The sequence below is a fragment of the Thalassophryne amazonica genome, chromosome 7 (genome assembly GCF_902500255.1).
Source record: "Thalassophryne amazonica chromosome 7, fThaAma1.1, whole genome shotgun sequence".
NCBI classification, from domain to species: domain Eukaryota; kingdom Metazoa; phylum Chordata; class Actinopteri; order Batrachoidiformes; family Batrachoididae; genus Thalassophryne; species Thalassophryne amazonica.
In genome coordinates, this window is record NC_047109.1 from 97,891,528 (window position 1) to 97,910,602 (window position 19,075).

General features: G+C 40.2%; 1 protein-coding gene across 2 annotated transcripts in view; it reads right to left on the reverse strand.

Moving 5' to 3' along the window:
• The window catches only part of mrpl13 (mitochondrial ribosomal protein L13), a 23,458-nt gene continuing 4,383 nt past the window's right edge, over positions 1-19,075 (reverse strand). Inside the window, exons 3-8 of one of the 2 annotated variants that reach the window (XR_004561918.1) lie at positions 18,067-18,160; positions 17,762-17,822; positions 11,064-11,150; positions 9,188-9,309; positions 1,423-1,537; positions 1,356-1,391 (exon numbers count right to left, since the gene is read on the reverse strand). Coding sequence is in view for 1 of the 2 variants with exons in the window: in XM_034175194.1 (XP_034031085.1) it covers positions 1,513-1,537; positions 9,188-9,309; positions 11,064-11,150; positions 17,762-17,822; positions 18,067-18,160 (389 nt within the window). In the remaining variant the exon portion in view is untranslated. Of the gene's footprint in view, positions 1,538-9,187; positions 9,310-11,063; positions 11,151-17,761; positions 17,823-18,066; positions 18,161-19,075 lie in introns of both variants that reach the window. The other variant, XM_034175194.1, reaches the window with a different exon arrangement.

The window sequence follows — 19,075 nt, forward strand, 5'->3', positions numbered from 1 at the left end:
AACAAAAACATTTTAATTGTTTATTGGACTATTTTACAATTCTCTCAAGAGAACAGATTTACTTTGACAGCAACCAGCGAGAAGGACAAAACAAACTGATTACCTGGCTGTGGTAAAACCAGAGTCCATTTCACTGTGAAACTAAAACCCGTCACAGGGATGATCGGCTCTAACTGAGGTAATTTTGGGGTCCAGATCAGATTATTCCCTGGAATCTATAATCAGCAAAAAACCCACAGAAACATTTTCCCCCGATCCGAGCAGTTCCGCACAGTGAAATCAGTGAAAGTTTGTTCCGTGTCCTTTCAGGCCTGAATGAAGACAAACATCTCAGAAGGAGCTGAATGAATTTTATGGCCTCATCAAATTTGAGGTCAGAATATGAAATACTTTGGTGTACTCATCCTCTGATGTCAGGAGAAGAAAATGACGAGATGTTAACCAGAGCTTTCAACTATATTCAACTTTACCAAGACAGTTTGAGCAATAAACAGACCAGATGTTACTAAACTTGTATATATGCATATATGCATACTCAGCAAAAACACAAATGCATCTGTCATTTTTGCTTTAGCTGAAATAAAATACTTCAGACTTCGTCTATACACATAAAACATTTATTTTCTTCAACTTTTGTTGACAAATTTGTTAAAATTAATGTTAGTGAGCCAATCTAATCCATCCACCTGGCTGGTGTGACATATCAAGATGCTGATAAAACTGTATGATTATTGCACAGGTGTGTCCTGGAGTGGTCACAATAAAAACCCACTTTAAAATGTGCAGTTCATCTTGAAAAAAGAACTTGACTAGGGTGAAGAAGCCAGATGTGGTGGTAACACATGGTGTGGACTTGTGAGACTGGTAGGACATTAGAGGTCTGTTAGTGAAATAAACATTCATACAGTCTAAATGGCGACAGCACTTATCACAGTGAGGGCATCTGGCTATCTCTGGCCAACACGCCAACTAGGAGTGTCAGCATTAGCCAACAGCACACAAGTCGAGTTTGTTAAGGACATTTATTACAATATATGCAGAAATGTATGGCAAAGACACTGAGAGACATTCACCATTATTCGAAGGCAAGAAATATCACATCAAATAACTATGGAACAGCAGTATTAGTTGAGTTCACTAGAAAGGTGAATAAGCTTTCCTTTTTACTGTGGCCAGTCCAAGGCACACCTGTACAACAGCCAAGCTGTTTAATCAGCATCTTGTAATGCCACACCAGCCAGGTGGATGGATGAACTTGCTGATTAAACAGATTTTAACAAATTTGAGAAGTTCAATAGAAATAAGCCCTTTGTGTGCACAGAAGAAATCTAGGATTATTTACTTCAAGGCATGAATAATGAGAATGAAACCAAAAGAGGTGCATTTGTTATTTTTGTAGAGTATGCATGCATAATTGAAGATGCTGTTACACATTTTCAGACGATGATTTCAGCATCACCTCAATATGAAATCTTCAGGTTGACACTCAGCTGTGGTCACACTGGGCATCATTCACAACATCTTGTAGTCTTCCGGCCTGAAGAACAAAGCAAGTATTATATATTTGTATATATTATTTCCTCGGCATAAAAACCCGAGGAAAGATCTGATTATGGAAACACGGGCTGAAAGTGACAGATGTGAAACCAGACAGATCACTGGTGATTCTGAAAAAGACCAGACTTTCCGCCCTCTTTGTATCCCACCCCCTTTAATTTAGAGCAGACTGCACCCGAGAGATTTTAATCGGAGCTTGCCGTATTGCTTTTGATAAAAAGGAGAAAATATTATCACGTGTAATAGCATCGCTATCAACTACAACACTTTGCTTGTTGTTGATTTTCTATGTCTGAGCACTAGTGCACATGCTGCCAAGGAAGCAGGTGGGCTGCACATCCAATAATAATCCTGGGTATCTGCTCCAAGGTTTTCTGAGAGAATATTAACTGTTTAATAAAAGGGTAACGATTGAACTGCCCTTAAATGAACTCAACCCTGACGCACGCACACAATCAGTAAAATGAATAAGAAAGTCAGAGTGAATATTAAAAAGGCTGAGGCCCCATCTCTTAAATAAGCCACGATTAGCTCGACCTTGATGACCACCCAGCGACAGGCCTGAGCAGACGCAGTGATTGGCTGAGGAGATTGGAGCAGTAAACAATAAGCAGTGGCTCATTTATCACCGTGCACACACACACTGACAGCTATGCTGAGCTTAATACAGACATACTGTGTGTGTTTGTTGCACGCACACAACTAACTGAATGAAAACAGTTTCTATACAGTGGCCCTCAGTGCTCATGATTTGTTCCCATTCACACCAGTTATCCCAATTTTTAAGTTTTACTACGAATTCTGGAGGATCCAATCACTCGCCAACATGTCAGGTTAATATTCACTGTGTCATCATCCAACCATTGTGGTTCTCTATGTAAAAATCATATTGTTTGAGAAGACCAGCATGAGCAAATACAAACTAAAAGAGGTTTCAAAAAGATGTAAACATATAAAATAAAAACTGCACAAAAACCCTTGTTCTGATGATCTCATCAACAGTCAGAACCAAAAAAGAGGATATGAAACGGACTTCATGCTAAGACAGCGCTGAAGGTGGGAAGTGTTCCAATCTATCTAACTCAACCTCTCAAAGAGTGGTCTGTGAGGAGCCCCCAGTGGTCCATCAGTATATTAGTAAAATATGTTTTAAATTAATATCAGATTCCAAGCATATTCTACTCAAGTGCTTTTTATGTCCTGTAAAAATGACTCCCAAGTCAAATGGATAGTCATAGACTGTTGGAGTGGTAAACAGACCTGTCGTTTTTGGATAATTGCGGAGTTAGGTGGTCCAAGAGATTAGTTTTTATTAGTTAAGTTTGAAAAAGTTTAAGAAAAACAGATCTAAATCTTTATCATCCTCACTTAGTTACATTCCAAAATCAAGGATCACAAACGTTCTTAAAAAAAAGTCTTTGTTGTTTGGACCAAACTGGATGAAAACCTTGAATTGTTTTGTTCAGACATAGACAGAAGGAGACCCAACACTAAAAATAACTTACACAGCAAGATTCACAACCAAACCCTACTGACAACTTCACATCAGTCTTTCACATCACGGTAGAAGAATTTTTGCACTCTAGTCCTCGTTGAACTGCTTCACTGCTGCCACACTGGCAAGGCGAGTATATTCTGCTCATTTAAGGAGTTACCACATGATCTCAGCAGGGTTCAAATCAGACTTTTGACCACAACACTTCAAAACCTTAATTTTATTACTCTGAGTCATTCTGGGGCAGACGTGTTCTTGTGCTTTGGATTGTTGTCTCGTTGAATCACCAAACTGCTTCTGAGCTTCAGATCACAGACTGATGACCTGATGTTCTAACTGCAAGTGTTCTGTCAGAAAAGATTTCATGGTTCCATTGCTTATGAAGCATGGCATCACACCGTGTTTGACTGGTACTATGATGTGTTTTTTGTGTATATGTGTGTAACCCTGTAACTTTACGCCAGATGTAACAGAAGGTACATCTTACAAAAAAGCTGATCTCAAGCTTATCAATCCAAACAACACTATTACACAAATCTTGGGGATTATCAAAGTATGTTTTTGGCAAACTTGCGCTGTGCATTTATGTTCCTCTGTTAGTGGTTTCCTCTTCACAGCGTTCCAATGGACACTGTCTTCGCCGAGTCTCTTTCCACTGATTTTCCGCTGTAATTAAGGTGAGTGATGGCTATAACTCCTTAAATGATCATATGCCTTCTTTTGGGACTTCTTCAGTGAGTCATCAATGTGTTCTTGGTGGAACTCCTCGGAAGATTCACTGCTCTTCTAACTTTTAATTGTCACTGTGTTTCACTGCAGTCCCAAAGCTTTGAAAAAAAAAAAAAGTTTCCCTAACCATTTCCAATCAAATCCATTTCAGTGAGTTTCTTTCTTGTCAGGTGGAAAGTCTTCTGATTCTGGAATCATGTACCACTTGTTATTTTAGACTATTTCACATTATTGGAAAGGTTTTATTTAAATGTTTATCAAAGCACAAGTAGCACAGTGGACTAGGGACTTGGCCTACCAAAACATCAACCTGGGTTCAACTCCCAGTCATGCTACCTGTCTGTGTCCTTGAGCAATATACTTCTTCTGCCTTGTTCTAGTCCATCCATTTGTAAACAGGCATCAGCCTTTCGCTGGGGAAGTAACCTTTGTCACATTGGCATCCTGTCCAGGGGAAGTTGTAGACTCATCTGCTTCACACTACAGCATCCAGGGATAAGACAAGGCATCAATGGCCCTTGTAGCCTATAGAGAATTTTTTTTTTCCCATTGGGCAACTAAGAGGAATTGGAGCCTTTTGACACAGGGTCAGTGTGTGTTGGAGAATTCATACGTTTAATAATTATCATTTCTTAACCTACCTATGCATCTGAGTAGACCCAGCTTGAATTGTGTGTGAGATTATTGTGACAAGTATGAAAATGCAGATGAAATTGGGGAAAAGGGGAAAAACAATTTGAAGGCACTGCAGATAGATTGATGAAAGTGAGGCCAGACAAATGTAATAAGAAGACATTATCGTGACGGCGGCAAGTCAGGTCATGATGTCAGTCAAATCTCCAACCAGAAAATACTTCAGGCAGAAAAGTCATGAATACCATTAGACCAAATGACACATGCTGCCTGACAGCCAAAAGACAAACCTTGAAAAAATAAATAAATAAGTCAACTGTCTCACATGTACAGCACAGTGCAAACACAGGCACCGTAGAACTTTTTATTTGGCCCCAAATCAAGAACATATGCTGCCAAGAACTTTTACCAGTACAGCTTGTCAGCTGCACAGACAGCAATCATCAGCTCTTCAGCAGCTTTGCACCATATCATGTCTTTATAAGAATAGATATTCTACAATGGTGTTGAGGTGGACATCGCCCTCTCCTGGCTGTTAATGACTGGTACAAGGCACTTGTGCAAGTGTGCGTGAGAGCAAATTGTTTTTAATAGAGCTGACTAAAAATCCTTGAAGGACAAAGACAAAAGAACGAGAGAAGATGAGCTGAATTTCTGCCAGCCCAATAAAGGCTATTTTAGAGGACATGTATCCATTAATATTAAATATAGCCACTTTGTGTTGAGTGGATTTGTGCAAATTTCCTCCATAAGACATTCAACCTCTGCCAATAAACTATGGAACTAACGATAAAGCATTTCAGCGTGCGCATTATACAGTCAGGCTTTGTGATGGGAACTGTTATGTGTCGGACGCAGCTCGGAGAACCGACTAGCGTTTGAAGGACCCAGTATGAAATAAGCAGAGCACGGTACAAAGGCTAACTGAATTTAATACATAACAGTGATACAAAAAATAACAAAAGAAAGTGCGGTCTGGCGTGGTGCGCTCCCAGCAGCGCTAACGGTCCGGAGCCAGAAGCTGTTCGGACCCAAGGACCCCGCCGACACCCCCCAGGTGGCCGCAACAAACCGAGTCTGTGAAAGAAGGAACCATTATGTGAGTCCACACTCTACACACAGAGAGAACACTTAAAGGTGTACAAACAGCAAACACTTCCTGGCTTGATTACTAATCAGCTTCCCAACCTGCAGGCATGGAACATCCAGTTCACAAAACTCCACTGCAGTGGAAGCCGATACATGACTAACATACAGCTCAATATAAAAAGGTGTGAGGGACACCACATTTACTGACTGTATAAATGTTAGTCACAAAATCTAACGTACCTCAGGAAGTGTGCTGACGAGCGTGAGACCTCACCCCCTCCTCTTTCACAGACCGTGCATCAAACCCTGGACGTTCTCTGCATCCACTGATGATGAGATGGCTCCCGAGACGACGATCTCACCCGTCTGGTCACAAGGTCGAGTCTCTGGCAAATACACACTGTATACTCCAGTCTTAAATGCCACCATGTTCCAATCCATATAGATGCACCACAGCTGTGAGTCCTGACGAGCCGCAGGTGATCAGGGTGAGGTCCTGATAACCTCAGCAACACAGCCACTCAGTCCCAAATGCAAGCCACCTGGAAGGAAAAACAAAAGACAGAAACAAAAAGGCAGCCAGGCCCCCCAGCCATACAACAGTACCCCACCCTCACGGGAAGCCTCCCGGCGACCACACAAACCTGGCCCAGGAGAAACACCCCCCTCCAGGGACCATGGCTGGAAACCGCATCTGCATTCGTCTTCCAACAGAATGGTTGATGTCCTCTCCTCTGGCTGCATCCTTGCCTTTGTTTCAGTCAGTCACTTAGCACAGGTGTGGCCAGGAGTTCTTAAACCTGTGCGGTCAGCCTTTATCCAACCATGTGCGGTCATTAGTCATAAAACAAAAAAGAAACACAAACAACCAAACCACCCCCCCCCCCTCCCCAGGGGACCGTCCTATCAAACACCGGGATGAGGAGAAAAGAAAAACCCCAAACTTAAGTTTACAAATAAAAGCGCTAAACCCCCCCCCCCAGGTGCAGAGGTTACCTGGGAAGCGCCCAGCATAACCACACTGCACCACTCCAGCAACGCCGACACTACGGCTCACACGGCTGGAGCCAGAGGAGAAGAGAGGGAACAAAAAGAAAATGCCCCAAACCCTCCCCTCCCCTCCCGGGTGCAGAGGTTACCTGGGAAACGCCCAGCACAACCTAACTGCACCACTCCAGCAACGCCGACACTACGGCTCACACGGCTGGAGTCAGAGGAGAAGAGAGGGCATAACAAAAAAAAAAAAAAAAAAAAAAAAAAAAAAAAAAAAAAAAAGAAAGAAAAAACAACAACCCAAATACCCCCCCCCCATGACCCCCCAGGGGACCGTCCCATCAAACCCTGGGAGGTGAAACTGAAAAAAATAAATAAATAAATAAAAAGAAAGACTAACAGACTGACATAAGGTTGCTCGGGTCCTTTTTTTTTTCTTTTTTTTTTTTGTGGCAGAACTGCAGGGTCACGACCCCAGACACTAAATAGTGAAAAACAAAAAATAAAATCCCACACAAAAACCAACTCAAAAAACACCCACACAAAATTAACTAACACAAAACAAATAAGTGATTTATACCGTCAAGCTCCAACAAATGGAACACACCTGTTCCAACTTAAGAGCTTGACGGTAATGTGACTCAGTCACCAAAAGAGGGAGCCAAAGTGCTAAAAATGAAAAACCCCCTTTGGTAACTGAGAAAACAAACTCATGCTGCCTTTCTGTGAGCAGCACACAACCAAAAATGTGATTCAACTAAATAACACCGGAGCTGACACAACAGACGCAGTAGCTATCATTACCCGGGGAAACGGGGCTACGACTGTAACACAGGAAGCACTGCGACCCGTGCCACAGAGCTCCGCCGTGCGCGTTCACCCATTACAGACTCACTCCTGCAGCTCCCGTTCAAACCTCTTATCCGGTCGAAGTGCGACGCGAAGCCGTCGCCAGTCACACTCCACCACGACCCACGGATAAGGCACACACAGGAACACGGCTGCAAGAGAGCACGAATCAGTATTCAGTAATGGGTTCTCAAACACGCACCATCCGGGCGGAGAGCACCCGCAACTGATCCGGATAACTTCTGAACGTCTGCTGCCGCCTTCCCGGCGCGTTACCGTCTCTGCTACCGCTGGGTCCGTGATGTTTGGCCAGAGACTACTGTTATGTGTCGGACGCAGCTCGGAGAACCGACCAGCGTTTGAAGGACCCAGTATGAAATAAGCAAGAGCACGGTACAAAGGCTAACTGAATTTAATACATAACAGTGATACAAAAAATAAAAGAAAGTGCGGTCTGGCGTGGTGCGCTCCCAGCAGTGCTAACGGTCCGGAGCCAGAAGCTGTTCGGACCCAAGGACCCCGCCGACACCCCCCAAGTGGCCGCAACAAACCGAGTCTGTGAAAGAAGGAACCATTATGTGAGTCCACACTCTACACACAGAGAGAACACTTAAAGGTGTACAAACAGCAAACACTTCCTGGCTTGATTACTAATCAGCTTCCCAACCTGCAGGCATGGAACATCCAGTTCACAAAACTCCACTGCAGTGGAAGCCGATACATGACTAACATACAGCTCAATATAAAAAGGTGTGAGGGACACCACATTACTGACTGTATAAATGTTAGTCACAAAATCTAACGTACCTCAGGAAGTGTGCTGACGAGCGTGAGACCTCACCCCCTCCTCTTTCACAGACCGTGCATCAAACCCTGGACGTTCTCTGCATCCACTGATGATGAGATGGCTCCCGAGACGACGATCTCACCCGTCTGGTCACAAGGTCGAGTCTCTGGCAAATACACACTGTATACTCCAGTCTTAAATGCCACCATGTTCCAATCCATATAGATGCACCACAGCTGTGAGTCGACGAGCCGCAGGTGATCAGGGTGAGGTCCTGATAACCTCAGCAACACAGCCACTCAGTCCCAAATGCAAGCCACCTGGAAGGAAAAACAAAAGACAGAAACAAAAAGGCAGCCAGGCCCCCCAGCCATACAACAGGAACATCCTCAATCCATTACAAAAAATAATTGCATAGTCAGGTCCATAAGTATTTGGACATTGCAACTTTTCTTTTTTTTTTTTTTTTGTCTTTATACACCACAACAGTGAAGTTGGAATAAACAAGATTGCCTGTAGTGTAGACATTCAGTGTTATCAAGAAGAAGTAATAAGTCCTGTGACTTGTTGGTGCCGATGCTTATCCCTGGATTTCGCAAACATGAAGCGGATGAGTGTCTAGAACTCCTGATGGACGAGACGCCAGTCCATCGCAACTTACTTCCCCAGTCAAGGCTGGTACCCATTTGCATCTGGGTGGACTGAGGCAATGCAAATGAAGTGTCTTGTATGATGACACACAGCGTGACCGGGAATCAAAGGTCTGCATTTTGGTAGATAACTCCTTATCCACTGAGCTACCTGCTCTGTATTGTTAATCTAAATAATCACTTTTGCATCTCGTTTTCTTTACAAAAGTCTTATGATGGATACATTAATGTCATTTGCATTGTGAAGGAATGTCAGCTACAGTGTTTTGTACATGTACTGTATGCATGCAAGGTTTTTTTTTTAGGAGTGTGTGTGTGTGTGTGTGTGTGTGTGTGTGTGTGTGTGTGTGTGTGTGTGTGTGTGTGTGTGTGTGTGTGTGTGTGTGTGTGTGTGTGTACACATACGGTATCCACAGTTTGGGGAAGGCATCTATCTCCTCCTGGGTGTACTCATTGAGCTTCTTCGGGATTTTTCTGGGCTGAGGCAGCTCCTCTGTCAGGTTGGCTAAAATGTCATCTGGCAGCACCTGGGGAGGGACACATGGAGGACAAAAATATTGACGGGAGAGAGAGAAATGACAGGCGATGTTATAACGCCAGTGTTAACACTTATTCTCATTAATATTCATGGTGGATGTATGCACAGATTAAATTAAATAATAAACAAATGGTAGAGGCTAAAAGACTTCCCAGCAAGAAATAAAAGATCCAGAAATACTCCAGGGTAACTTTACACTGACTGAAGAGTAAATCACAGATGGGACTGCAGACATTCACAGGGCTTTACATGCTGCACTGAATTAATGAGCTCTGGTCGGAAATATTAAGTCAAGGACAAGTACATAAATTAAGGACTAATATCCAGCTTTGTTCACCACGAAACTCTTCTACCACAACACAAAATGAAGCACGATTTCTGTAGAACAAGTGCTCAAGAAATGCCCATTTAAAATGCTTACTTATACACAGCACTGAAAAAATATATTTACAGTAAAAACTATAAGATAGATTATGACACACAGCTAGTCAGGTCCATAAATATTTAAACAGTGACATGCCCATACACCACTATAATGGGCTTGAAATGTCACAACAAGGTGTGCTTGCAGAGTTGTAGCTTTAACTCAAGGAGTTTAAAAATAAAAATCACATTAACCATTTAGAAATTACAGCCATTTTTATACACAGTCCCTAATTTTCAGGCGCCATAAATCAGACAAAGTAATTACAAGCATTATTTTTTTTCTTCCTACAAATTTGTCTTTATACAAGTATCATTTTTCTTCTGATATTTTAGCAACACTTTAGCCTAAACTTGATCTGTTTTCTTGGGATGGAACATACAAATGTTGCACAATGCACGGTTTCTCCAATCAGAACTACATCAGCCTATAACTCCTCCAGAGTTAACAGGGGTGTCTTGGTGGCTTCCCTCACTTGTCTTCTTCTTTCACAATGATATATTTTTGAGAAGTTCCTACTCCAGCCAGACTGAAAATGGATGAAAGGGATGGTGTCTTAAAAATGGCTGTAATTCCTAAATGGTTAATGTGATATTTTCCTAAACACCTTGAATTAAAGCTGAACATCTACACTACAAACAGATCCTAGTTGTTTCATTTCACCTCCTTTATGCTGGTGTTCAGATACAAAAAGAAAAAAAGGACACTGTCCAAATACTAATGGTCCTGACTGAAAGGTCTACTTTTCTTTAAAAAAACACACACAAAAACAAACAAAGCATTCCCTGGTAATTAGTTGGACTTGACAAGTTTTGGTTCCAAAGTGGTAAAGAATAAGTTCCTTCGGCTTCTCCCTCATTTCACTTGGGGTCGTCACAGTAGATCTGAGGTGGCTCTGCATATTAATTTGGCACAAGTTTCACACTGGATGCCATTCCTGATACAACTCCAGCTTACATAGAGAATGGGCAGGGGTGGCCTTGAACCGGGAACCAAGCGCACTTAACTGCTTGGCTATCACCCCTGCCATAGAGGTTCCAAAATGGTATAACGATTTTTTTTAATTGGAAAAATATAGGTCTCACTAAATACACAGCTCACCCACTCATATCAGCTAATAACATTTAGATGAAAAACTCCAGAAAAGTAAAGCAAAAAAAAAAAAAAAAAAATGAAGTTTCCAAATATGTGAAATAGCTTAAAAACAAAAATGTCACTATTTACAATAAATAAATAAATGACTTGATTAGCATGAATGATTAAGACGTTAGCACATTTGTAGACTTCGTCAGGTATAAAATGTAAAAGTGTGAACTTACATCGTCGTGAAAGAGGTGTAGTCGCTGCATCATGGTGCGTCTGTGCAAATTCTTAGGCAGCATGCCATAAATCGCTAACCGCACAATCTGTTGAGAAGAAGCACATTAGATTTAAACAGAGGGACAAAGTCAGATTTAGGTCATGCGGACAATCATCTCATTGTTTTTCATGAAAGAGTCTGTGTCTATAGCAACCTTACACATGGACAGTTCTCTTACATTTCTAAAAATGCCTACTGTTAGGCTGGTTGCAGAAATTAGACTTGGACAGAGTTACTGGAGACAAATTTTGGACAGAAGCAGCGCGGACAAATCATTCATCTGTCCAATTCCATTTCTCTCTCTTTTCATGCCAACCTTCCAAAGCTCATTTCTGCTAAACCTTCAGGACACACGGTTGTGGTCAGAAGCTTGGAATGAAACCTGCAGCAGCAGAGATGCCAGCAGGAAAGCAGCTTTCCTTCCTCCATTTGTAAGCAAAAGATGAGGAAATATTAAAGGTCATCTGTCTCTCCAGTGGCTCTCCCACAACAAGAGACAAATGAGGCTTACAAACCTGTTCCCTTAATTCAGCCGAACATTACTACATTCAATCATTAATACAGCACATCTCAAAGATCACTCCTCGAGTGCAATCTCATTATTTTGTCTAACAATGGAGTGAAACTGTAACGTGAGATCAGTTCAGGAAGTGTTCGTCTGTATAAGCAATTTGTAAGTATAAAAAGGAAGATTTCCCTGTTAACTGCAAAGCCATCGCCAGCTGTGACAGACTGTCGACCTCTGTATGTGCATCACCTCACATACACACAGAAATGAGGGTCGTATTCTGCATGCGATCCACGTTACATTTTAGTGACATACAAGGACACATGGGGCATAGATGCACGAAATGCACTCACCAGTCACCAAACAATGGATTTTATGAGTGCGCCATCTGGAATATGTGGGTTATAAAAGTCATAGCTCCATAATTCCATGTTGGGTGATGCTGTTGAGACCCCAAACTGACAGACACACACACATTATATATATATATATATATATATATATATATATATATATATATATATATATATATACACATATATATATATATATATATATATATACACATATATATATATATATATATATACACACACACACACACAGTAAAACTCACCTAAACCGTTATCGTATAAACAGGATAGTCACACTCACCGGACAAAAGCAATGCTTTTGTATGGTTTTCCATGTAGTAAGCACTGTATATAACAAGCACCGTGTATAACAGATTTGGCATAATGGATTTTCACTCACATCGGACAAAACGTTGTCCCATCGTAATGTATTCCCATTAAAAACCCCTTTTGGTTAACTAAGTGTTGAGATATCACGCTAAGAAGCGAAAACGGACAGTGTTCCTGAAGGACAACTTTAATATTTTTGAGGCTGGGCTCTGATCTACATTATTTATGCAGTAATGACACATGGAGAGTTCATATACTTTTCACACAGACACAGTGGTATGTAAAAGTTTGGGCACCCCTGATAATTTTCATGATTTTCCTTTATAAATCATTGGTTGTCTGGATCAGAAATTTCAGTTAAACATATCATATAACAGATGAACACACTGATATTTGAGAAGTGAAATGAAGTTTCTAGCATTTACAGAAAGTGTGCAATAATTATTTAAACAAAATTAGTCAGGTGCATACATTTTATTGATTTGAATACATTTAACACTAATTATTGGAACACAAAATTGGTTTGATAAGCTCAATGACCCTTGACCTCCTTACACAGGTGAATCCAATCATGAGAAAGGGTATTTAAGGTGGCCATTTGCAAATGTTTCTCCTCTTTGCATCCCTTCTAATGAGTGGCAACATAGGAGCCTCTAAACAACTCTCAAATGACCTGAAAACAAAGATTGTTCAACATCATGGTTTAGAGGAAGGATACAAAAAGCTATCTGAGATTTCAGCTGTCAGTTTCCACTGTGAGGAACATAGCGAGGAAATTGAAGACCACAGGCACAGTACTAGTTAAGGCCCGAAGTGGCAAGCCAAGAAATATCTCAGATAAGCTGAAGCGAAGGATGGTGAGAACAGTCATAGTCAACCCACAGACCTGCTCCAAAGACCTACAACATGATCTTGCTGCGGATAGTGTCTCTGTACATCGTTCAATTATGCAGCATTCCAAGAAAATACTTGCTACCTACAGTAAAATTTGGAGGTGGTTCCATCATGCTGTGTGGCTGTGTGGCCAGTGCAGGTACTGGTAATCTTGTTAAAGCTGAGGGTCACATGGATTCCAGTCAATATCAGCAGATTCTTGATAACAATGTTCATGAATCAGTAACAAAGTTGAAGTTGGACCGGGGCTGGATCTTTCAACAAGACAATGACCCTAAACACTGCTCAAAATCTCCTAAGGCATTCATGTAGAGGAACAAGTACACCGTTCTGGAATGGCCATCTCAGTCCCCAGACTTGAATATTATTGAAAATCTGTGGTGTGTTTTTAAGTGGGCTGTCCATGCTCGGAAACCCAAAAAACCTGAGATGTTTTGCCAAGTACAATGGTCCAAAATACCTTCAACCAGAATCCAGACTCTCAATGGAAGCTTTCGGAAGCGTTTAGAGGCTGTTATTTCTGCAAAAGAAGGATCTACTAAATACTGATGTATTTTTTTCTGTTGGGGTGCCAAAATTTATGCACCTGCCTAATTTTTTTAAAAGAATTATTGCACATTTTCTGTAAATCCTATAAACTTTATTTCACTTCTCAAATATCACTGTGTTTGTCTGCTACAGTGAGGAAAGTAAGTATTTGAACACCCTGCGATTTTGCAAGTTCTCCCACTTAGAAATCATGGAGGAGTCTGAAATTTTCATCTTAGGCGCATGTCCACTGTGAGACATAATCTAAAAAAAATCCAGGAATCACAATGTATGATTTTTTTATAATTTAGTTGTATGTTACTGCTGCAAATAAGTATTTGAACACCTGTGAAAATCAATGTTAATATTTGGTGCAGTAGCCTTTGTTTGCAATTACAGAGGTCAAATGTTTCCTGTAGTTTTTCACCAGGTTTGCACACACTATGAGAAACTGCAAAAGCTCTTACACGGATCGAGGAAAATCTAAAATACTAATGTGCTGCTCCCCCCTCAAAATGGTAGGGTAGCACCCAGCAGACCTGGGAACGCACACGAGACGAGACGAGACACTGCAGCAGGGATTTTGGTCCACTCCTCAATACAGATCTTCTCTAGATCTTTCAGGTTTGGAGTTTCAGCTCCCTCCAAAGAGTTTCTATTGAGTTCAGGTCTGGAGACTGGCCAGGCCACTCCAGGACCTTGAAATGCTTCTTACAGAGCCCCTCCTTAGTTGCCCTGGCTGTGAGTTTGGGGTCACTGCCATGCTGGAAGACCCAGCCATGACCCATCTTCAATGCTATTACTGAGGGAAGGAGGTTGTTTGCCAAAATCTCGCAATACATGACCCCATCCATCCTCCCTTCAATACGGTGCAGTCGTCCTGTCCCCTTTGCAGAAGAGCACTCCCAGAGTATGATGTTTCCACCCCCATGCTTCACGGTTGGGATGGTTTTCTTGGGGTTGTTCTCATCCTCTAAACATGGTAAGTGGAGTTGATTCCAAAAAGCTCTATTCTGGTCTCATCTGACCACATGACCTTCTCCCATGCCTCCTCTGGATCATCCAGATGGTCACTGGTGAACTTCAAACAGGCCTGGACATGTGCTGGCTTGAGCAGGGGGACCTTGCTGCCCTGCAGGATTTTAAACCATGACAGCATCATGTATTACTAATGTAATCTTTGTGACTGTGGTCCCAGCTCTCTTCAGGTCATTGACCAGGTCCTCCTGTGTAGTTCTGAGCTTTCTCAGAATCATCCTTACCCCACAAAGTGAGATCTTGCATGGATTCCCAGACCGAGGGAGATTGACAGTCATCTTGTGTTTCTTCCACTTTCTAATAAATAATCATAACAGTTCTTGTCTTCTACCAAGCTGCTTGCCTGTTGTCCTGTAGTCCATCCCAGCCTTGTGCAGGTCTACAGTTTTGTCCCTGGTGTCCTTAGACAGCTCTTTGGTCTTGGCTATGGTGGACAGGTTGGAGTGTGATTGATTGAGTGTGTGAACAGGTGTCTTTTATACAGGTAACAAGTTCAAACAGGTGCAATTAATACAGGTAAAGAGTGCAGAATAAGAGGGCTTCTTAAAGAAAAATTAACAGGTCTGTGAGAGACAGAATTCTTGCTGATTGGTAGGTGTTCAAATACTTATTTGCAGCAGTAACATACAAATAAATTATTTAAAAAAAAATAAATAAATGCAATGGCTGACATTAGAACAAAGTTATTGTCCCAAAATCCCATTACAATCTTTAATATTCTGCTCAAATGAGATATGGAACAAATTTAAAATCTCAAATAATTACATGAAGTGCACTCACAGAGCTCTAAATACTGTTAGGAAAAAGATTAAAGCCCCCCAGTCAATATCCAGAGCCATGAAAATTACAGATATTTTAGATTTCATACCAGGGCAACAAGATCAGAGGTTCAAAAACTGGGAAAATAAGAATTTAATTTTCATTAATGATTTATTTAAAGGGGAGATACTAGGATCATTTAGTCAATGCCAGGAAAAATATGGCTTAACATCAATAGATTTTTATAGATTCCTGCAATTGAGAAGTTATTTAATGTCCCATAAAGAACGGTCTCTTCTTAATAAACAACCTACACATTTGGAAATGCTATTCATTAATACACTCAACCATAAACAATATGATAAAATGATATTAAATCTATACAAAAGTCTACAAAGAAATATGTCGGAGAACTCTTTAGAGATAAAAGAAAAGTGGGAATTGGAAATGAATATAATAATTGAAGATCAAGAATGGGAACAAATTTGTGAAGGTGGACACAAACTGACAAATAGCCCAACATGGAAAGAGTTTTTATGGAAAATAAACACTTGATATTTTAAGACACCTGCTACCACTTTCAAATTTAATAAATCAAAAACAAACTTATGCTGGAGAAACTGTGGACAAATTGGCGATCACACTCATATTTTCTGGGATTGTCCAAAACTTAAAATATTTGGGAGGGAATCAAGGAATTAATTTCAAATATTCTACAAATCTATATTGACTGGAACCCCCTTGTTTTTGTTTTTGGATTGCTCCCGGGGGACTTACTAGCTAAAGAAAAACTGTATCTTTTCAAGATAATGATACTGGTGGCTAAGAAAATGATAACTATATTTTGGTATAAACCTGATCCACCTACAATTCATTGGAAAGATAGGATGTTGGATGTTTACAAAATGGAGAAAATAACAGCAAGACTAAATCTCACTATGGACCTATTTAGAAAGAGATGGAAACCACTGATAACATACTATGACTGGATATAAATACAGATTGTGAGGTGGAGTAGAGCAGAAAATACTATAAATACTATACATTAGATACCAAAAGTAACAATTTGAAATGTACAAATTTGCCAAGGTTTTCTCTGTTCTGATTCTTGTTCGTTTTTTTTTTTTTTTTGCGTGGGTGTGTGTGCTCTGTTCTGTGTTATATAAGTGAACATCATCTGTTGTAAAGCTTTAAATGAAGTTGAATAATAAACACTTGTTCCAAAAAAAAAAAATAATAGTAATAATACATTGTGATTTCCGGATTTTTTTTTTTTTTTTAATGTCTCTCACAGTGAACATGCAGATGAAAATTTCAGACCCCTCCATGATTTCTAAGTGGGAGAACTTGCAAAATCGCAGGGTGTTCAAATACTTATTTTCCTCACTGTATATGATATATTTAACTGAAATTGCTGATCCAAACAACCAATGATTTATAAAGGAAAATCGTGGAAATCATCAGGGGTGCCCAAACTTTTACAGACCACTGTAGGTCAAATCTGTGTCTGCTGCTGCCCTGAAAGGTTAAACATAAATCAGATGGCCTGTGTCCAAGACCCTCCTCTTGGCCTAGGTCAGACTTGGGTGCCTCCTATGTTGAACTTCATTTAAATGAAATACATTATGTAGATCTTGATAATGGGACCTCATTGGCTCAAAGTCAGACACTCCAAACTCTCAGAGACACACATTCCAGGATGCAGCAGAAATCAATCTGTCCATTTCTTAACCTATTTATTTTTTGTCAAAATACTCAAAACAACTGTAAATGACATTTAGAGATGAGAACACAGCTGCTTCTGCACTGGGGGAAAAAAAAAAAAAAATCACCTGTGAAACATCTCATACATACATTTCAAAAAACAAAATTAAAAAAAGGTCCAAAATGTGAGCACTTAATAAAGGTGACAATATTATTTCAGTTTGAAATGTTTAAGTTGTGAGTCTCTCCTTTGTTTAACCAGATACTCTGTGATGCAGGAGTAAGTTCCTGAAGGGTGGCTCAAAGCAATTATCACTCAAAAATTGCATAAAACTGTTGAATGTGCTAAATTAAAGTTGGATCTGTGTATCCATGACTATGCAACAAAACCACCATGGACACCATGGGATCAGTAATCTCCAATGTGCTGCATCTTAAATCATATATGCAATGTAGAAATTCAGAATCTCTGCTGTACTGAAGGAAAACACTTTAGGATATAATCTGTCGAAAGGATAAGAGGAGAAAACTGATGATACTCACAGCTTTGGGGTCTCTTTGATGCAGTTGTGCAGCTGTAACTTGTTTGAACCCGCCAGGATACCTGTGAGATATAATTTGTATTTGACACATCCTAAACTGCTCCTGACACAATTTTCACTGGGGGGTGGGGTGTGATTATTGTTCTTCATATTCAGTAAGGTTTTGATTAATATTGCAGAGCAAAGGTCCAGCTCTGCTATAGTTAAAATTTTAGTTTGCATTTTGACAAAAACTTGCAGGTCTATCAAAACTTTCTTTTGTCTTGACCTACTCAGCAAACTAAAGCAAAGACAGTGTGCTCATACCCAGTGTGTGACGAGTAGACCTTCTGCTCCCATTTGTTCCCAGAAAAAGCTATTTGTTGAGTGTTTATAATAACCACGTGGTCACCGCAGTCACCTATAATCAGAAGAGAATTATATGTTCATTTTAGGCTTCAGGCAATATTGCAGATATTTCAACAAAGTGTACATTTGGAGTTATTCTGTTAAAACCAACTGCTATAAATCAGACAAACATACTAAAATGACGAAAGTTCTTTACATTAATTGAGGTTTTCATATTTAAAGTCTACATAAATCCTAAAGATGTTGTGCCACTAGAGAATAAAAAACAAAATAAATCACTGTGGTTTCCCAGAGACTATAAAACATGAGCAGTCTGCCATGACTGGACCATAAACACACCATTCTGGTAAATGATTTTACAGATTAATCCCAATATAAACATGCAGGTCATGTTTATGGACCTCTTTGTTTCTTAAAGCTGTTCAAAAGAAAAGTTCAACATTAGTTCTCCTTTTCTTTTTTTATTTCCCCAAACACATCTGTGGAATACAGCAAAGGTGGGGTGCAGTATATATCTAAGAATGCATCATGCGATGAAGTCTACACTCTACCTGTTAGTATGGTGTTGCTAAAATCCATACCACAGGGCAAATTCACACTGCTATATGTTCTAAATGATTTATACAATCTATCTTCTGATGTAGGGTTTGAATTAAATTTTCATTTCAGCATTTGACTTGGGGAAGGGACACTGGACCAATCAGATGAGCACACAGGAAACATCTATGTTGCTCAAACTGTAGCTACAATTAATTAGAATGGTACTTGGTAAGATCTGAAGGGCAACTGACCAAAAGGGAACTTCAACCTTTTGACTGCACTTCTCTTTAGAAAACACCATGGATAATAGTTAAAATAACAATAACAGTAGCAATAAAATAAAATTAAGAGCCATCTAAGAACACTGTTTTACAAAGCAGTGGTTTCAAACAGGTTTCAAAAAAGGCAATGATGGATGTTTTCACTT